This window comes from Populus euphratica, unplaced genomic scaffold (assembly GCF_000495115.2).
Source record: "Populus euphratica unplaced genomic scaffold, PopEup_1.0 scaffold198.1, whole genome shotgun sequence".
Taxonomy (NCBI): Eukaryota; Viridiplantae; Streptophyta; class Magnoliopsida; order Malpighiales; family Salicaceae; genus Populus; species Populus euphratica.
In genome coordinates, this window is record NW_011500080.1 from 166,693 (window position 1) to 172,495 (window position 5,803).

At 30.4% G+C, this 5,803-nt stretch overlaps 1 protein-coding gene across 1 annotated transcript; it reads right to left on the bottom strand.

The window, feature by feature from the left end:
* Positions 1-1,055: 1,055 nt before the first annotated feature.
* LOC105108774 (SGNH hydrolase-type esterase superfamily protein) lies at positions 1,056-4,323 on the bottom strand. Its single transcript, XM_011003222.1, has 6 exons — positions 4,106-4,323; positions 3,927-4,004; positions 3,703-3,843; positions 2,058-2,134; positions 1,727-1,891; positions 1,056-1,375 (listed from the first exon to the last, which is right to left on the bottom strand). Exons 1-6 carry the CDS (start codon positions 4,202-4,204, stop codon positions 1,207-1,209), a joined length of 729 nt encoding a protein of 242 aa, XP_011001524.1. The 5' UTR covers positions 4,205-4,323; the 3' UTR covers positions 1,056-1,206.
* Between the last annotated feature and the right edge of the window lie 1,480 nt (positions 4,324-5,803).

The following is a 5,803-nucleotide window of genomic DNA, read 5'->3' on the forward strand; positions in this document are numbered from 1 at the left end:
ATATGTTAATATAAAAAATATAAAAGAATTATTTAAATATATTTTCAAGTATAAAATATTTTTAAAAAGAGCTTTCATTACAATACACACCAAACATAAACTCTTAGCAAGTAATGGGGATCAAAAGTTATTCCAAATTCCCGATTAGACTTCCATCTTGTTTTTTTTTTTTTTTTTATAAAATAGGTTTTGGATTCAGATTTCTTATGTCTTTATCAAAGTTATTAAACCTAATTGTATAAACACAGGTTAATTTAAATAGATTAAAAGGAAAATATTTTCATTTTAAAAAAATAATAAAGTTAAAAAAATGTTATTTTCAATTTTTTTTAAAAAAAATTAAATACCAAATCAAATTAAATCAACTTTAAATTAATTTTTTTAAGCCTAACCTAGAGCATCGGCCAGCAATCAGGTCTTGGATTTAACCTCAAGCATGACCATGTTTAAAAATTACAGTTAACAATCATTTGCATAATCACAAAACACAATCCACAAATCCCAAACATGTTTTCCTGTGCAATAAAATGGAATCAATTAAAAAGAAAAACCAAAAGCCTGAACAATGCATACAGAATTGCGTGACAGAGTAGCACAATATTCTTCTAGGTTTCAGAGAGGGAAGCCTATGAAAAAGTTTTGAAAAATGAAACCTGTCTCATTTTTATTTTTTAATCTATTTTTTCTTACAATACAATTTCTCGTTTTCCTTGTCTAGTGCTTGGTCGTGAATACGATAGTCTTATTTCGAATTTAGGGAAAAAAAGGAAAATAGTTCGAATTAGAGGCGAAGCTGCCAACATAAATGGACCCAATATGTGATATTTCCATGGAGTTCCAGGAATAAAAACAAGGGTGTAGAGATCACTGTTGAAGTATTTATCCCGAAAAAAAAAAAAAAAAAAGGTTGATGCTGGTAGCCATCACGAAGGAACGGATTCAAAATATGAACCAGTACCTGCATACTTTGTTATTTACAATTTGCAGAATATTGAGCATGTTTCCTTGTCAAAATTTAAGGAAATAATTGCTGTACATTAATCAAATGCTACTAATTTTCGTCTAGTTGACAAAATCACCAATGAAACCTCTTTATTAGGTGAATGAATGATACAGAAATTCATGAGTAAGACTCCGATAAACAGGGGTAAAATTGAACACCAATCGGAAGAAGTAAACAACTAAAGAAGAAAGAAGCATGCAATTTTATAAGCACTTCTGTAGGAAAGCCTTCTCAGGGTTCTTTCCATCAATTTCTGAGTGGTGAGGGAAATCATATGGCATATCTGCAGCAGAGAGCCATGCTTCACTGAACACTCTTACTACTTCTTCATGGACCACTGCATTACCTTCTGGGGTTAGGTGCAAACCGTCACTGCAATTCGCATGCTTGTTAGTACTTACAGGCAGCTACATGGTTAATTTTAACTACAAATTACAGTACGATAATAATAGCCTACAAGTTTTTATGACTAAACCATTTTTTCATAACCAGATAATATCTATTTCGTTAAAAGTTCTTCTTTTGTCCTCTGCTCATCATCCTTATGAATCTCCTTTCAATCCAGAAAAATATACATCAAAGCAGAAATGAATTTTTTGGAATGATATTGCAGTGAAAACAAAATATATGCGAGGAGCTGCTTGTGTGAAGGAAAACAAAAAAGGAAGCACATTTTCCCATATTCATAAATTTCAGGTAATCAAAGCTTTAACTATCACAAACCTCAGGAATTTTTTCTGCCAACCGTCTGTTCCCTGCATCTTGGACCATAGATCAATGGCATGGATGCCTAGGTCTTTGGCTAACTCAACACATTGCCTTGCATAAACTCCTGCCATTTCATTTGTCCTTTCTGGAAATTGCATAGCCTTCTCACCATATAAAGATCTGCCCAAACACATTTGTAGGTTTACTTCCAATATATTTCATAATGCTAATTTAGAAGATGACACATCTCACAAAAATCCCCAATAGCATGCATCTGCACCTCTATGCAGCCTGTGAGTGCATGTGAAAACTCAAGGTCAGAAAACAGAAAAGGAAAGGATCATACTTGGCATATTCTTTACGCCCTTCCTCGTCAACTGGTGGTGGTGTAATAAGCACAACTAGCATGGCAGGAGAGCACTCCTGCAAAAAAATTCCACTCACACAATCAGAAACAGGTCTGATGCCCACTGATAGAGAACGAAATAGTCATCCTCATGTGTACTTTAGTTTGTTACTATAGATGACCTGGGGCGTGGGAACCTGGAAAAAGCTGCTAAGCAGCAGCAACATGATTATCTATATTCAGTTATTCACCAATATAACGACGGCAATAAATTGTGATGTAACTGAAACATCACAAAATAACAAGCAGAAACCAAGTCAGTACTGGATATTATTTAACTAACTTTTAGCAACAGCTTTCATTCTAGTAATTGAAGGAGCAAACTGTGACGCTACAACTAGGGTTCTAAATTCTAATATATTGGATTAAAACCCGTCCTGTACTTTGTTTAAAACCTGGGATTGCTCCTTGGATTCAAAATTGAAGAGTTGAAGAAATGACAGTTTTTAGTGCAGTTTTCTTTCTTTTTCTTTTTCATTTTTAATATGCCAAACCTTGCATGGGGAACTGTACAAACTACAAACTGAGAAATTGTCAGAAGTTCCAATTGTGCTGAAGCCAGAACTGTGGATAAACAGGGAGTTGGCAGCTGCTCCAATCCAGGAGACAGCAACAAAGTGGGAGCTAGTGATGTTATAGCAGCAAATTATTTGACATATGGGTAACGGAGGAAGTTCAATGCTAAGAGGAAAGGGAACGATGTGAACTTGGTGCTGAATAGAGCAGCGCTAGATGAGCATTGGGTTGGGCCATGGTGGGATGGATTGCAATAAGAGAGGTGCTGGTGGTGGATTAGTGTTGTTGAAGGTGAATACAGTGAGCATTATGAGGTCATGAACGAGAAGGCCTTGGTGGAATGTCAAAGGCAGTAGTGGGGGTTGGTGATGTCCTCTTGCAGATCCAATGTCATTTGATATGTTAGAGACAATGATGAATATGTACAAGACTGCAAATATGGTATTTACAAAGTGCAGAAATACCTATGTGGCTCTGCTAGAATGGCAGAAGTGGCAAAGATGATATGGCAGCTCTAGTGCTCACAGATAGGGTGGAGCTCATGCTTGATGCTGTTTGAGTCAATGAAGATAAAGATAGACTCTCAATTACAAGTTCTGGATTTGGTCTTTCAGAAAGGTTCTCAATAATCTTTAGTTGGAATAAAAAATAGGCTACCATGCTGCAATCCTCAGTATGAGGAAATCAACATAATTTTTCAGCAGTAAACACTAAACACTAATAAAATCTGTTGCTATAAATAATCCTCACCAAATCCCCAGCTGGTTACATTAGGATTTGCTTGTATTGTATATACTTATTACAACTTATTCTCGTTGCTGGTTCATCACTTTCAAGAGCATCTTTGATTTTGCATTGACCCAATACAAATGTCAAAGTTGAATCAGTAAGAATTTTTATTTTTTTTAAAAAAAAAAACAACAATAGATGACTTCAAATACAGTAAAATAAAAGGTAGATAAATTTTAGTACTGATTATTGCCAACCAATATATAAAACCAACAAAAGAATTCCAAAGTAATAATAATAATAATAATAATAATAATAATAATGTAGATAGAAAGAAGACCTTCAAATGCAGAACCATTTTTTTGAGATTCTCCTTGTATTCTTCAACAGGAACATGCTGCCTTTCACTGTTCCTCCCCAGAAGAGCTGCATCATTAGCTCCAAAGAATATTGTAGTAGCAGCTGGAGGCTTTGTTGAATTCTGCCAATACAAACACCAATAAATCAAATAAATAAATAATTCCCACAACATAAAAAGAGAAAGAAGAAGATATCTTTGCTTACAAGAGGGAAAATGTGAGTTAACAAGAACAAAGCCCATCTTGTATTGTAACCACCATAGCCACGGACTAACACATCAGCCTATAACACAAAATCAACCATGATTACAGGATTATAAATCAATACAAAAAAAAAAAAAGTTGAAGCAAAGGGGCATCTTTAAAACCCCAATAATGTTGTACCTTGCGAGAGTAAGTGTTAGCAAGTGAAGAACCCCAACCACCAGATCTAAAAGATTGCTCTGTTATTGAATCTCCAAATAACACAATCTGGGGTCTCATCTTAATTTCTCGACACTAACTTGTGAGGTCGCAGCAGAACAGAGTCACAGACAAGGTGGTAGTCCCGTCAACAGCATAATCACTTTCCACGGAGCGTTTAGTTTTTCGTGCGATAAAAGCAAATAATTTATACCGTTTACTGGAAGGTAATTTTTTTTTATAAAATAAATTTTATAAAAATAAATTATATATTATATTTGATAATATAATAAAAATTAAGTTAGAAAATATTATAAAAAATAAAATAAAAAATAATTTATTAATATTTTATTTTTTTAATTTATTAAAATAATAAGGAATAAATTTTATAAGTTAAAAAGTTGAATGAAAATGAAATTGAAAAAAAATATAATTTTATAAATTATCTCAAATAAAATATATAATAATCAAAATAATAGAGATCAAATATAACAAATAAAAAATTTAAAAGATGAAGAAGTTAAAATAATAAAAATTATCATTTCATAAATTATTTTAAATAAAATAAGTAACAATAAAAAAAAATGATGACTAAATTTGATAGAAATTTTTTTTTTAATTAAAATATAATAAGAAAAAAGTAAATAAAAATTATAAAAATACGGATTAAAGTTAATATAAAAATCAAATTTTAAAGGATAAAATTGAAAAAAAATATTCAAAATAAAATATATAAAACAATAAAAAATTTGAGGATTAAATTTGATATAATTAACAAATAATATGATATTTCTAAATTTTTCATAATTTCTGGAAAAAGTTTTCCACTCAAAATAATAAAAACAATAAAAATAATTTTTAAAAAAACATTTTCCATTAAAAAATGAGGCATTAAAATTTAAATACTTTCTTTAATGCTAAAAAAATTAGCAACCGTTGTCAAGGTGATTATTCTTTAGCAGCTCAAAAAAATTTGATGGTAAATTTAAAATTCAAAGTGCGTACTTAATAAAATCACTATAAATAATTGTTTAGGAATAAAGTAAATATTGTTTGTAGTTTTTGTTTGAAAATATATTAAAATAATATATTTTTATTTTAAAATTTTTTTTTAATATTATCATATCAAAACAATTAAAAATATAAAATATTTAATTTAAAAATAAAAAAATTAAAATTTTTCAAAAATATAATTAAACTGAATGTTAAATAGACATTAAGACTTCAATACATCAAATCATGTGAAAATTAAATTAATGTGATTTGGTTGAATTAGTGGTCCAATCATAATTTGGCTAACCTAATAAAAATTAAGTTTGGCTAAAATAAATTATAAACATGGTTATTTTAAATTTTAAAAAATTATTGACATGACAATGATGTTATGGAAAAGCTTGAGTTAAGATGTGCCTTAACTAGCTCAATTGATCAGGACAAAACCCAATTTATTTTTTTTTCTTTAAAAACTTTAAAGCGATGTGAATCCAATGCTCTTTTTAATAATTAAAAAAAAAAAAGCTAATTCAAAATGTATATAAATATATCATCATCGAACTTCTCTCTTGTTTTATGGATGCAACAACATGGCGAGCTGTGTGTTCTGGAGTGTGACCTTGTATAATTTTATCTGTCTCTAGCTAGTGAAAGGGATCAATTAACACCAAGATTGATTATTTTTAT

Coding starts and splice junctions, on each gene's coding strand:
- LOC105108774 (XM_011003222.1), bottom strand. CDS start 4,204: ATGAGACCCCAGATTGTGTTATTTGGAGATTCAATAACAGAGCAATCT. Junction 4,005..4,105: donor CTAACACTTACTCTCGCAAG/GTACAACATTAT, acceptor TTTGTGTTATAG/GCTGATGTGTTAGTCCGTGG. Junction 3,844..3,926: donor TAACTCACATTTTCCCTCTT/GTAAGCAAAGAT, acceptor TTGTATTGGCAG/AATTCAACAAAGCCTCCAGC.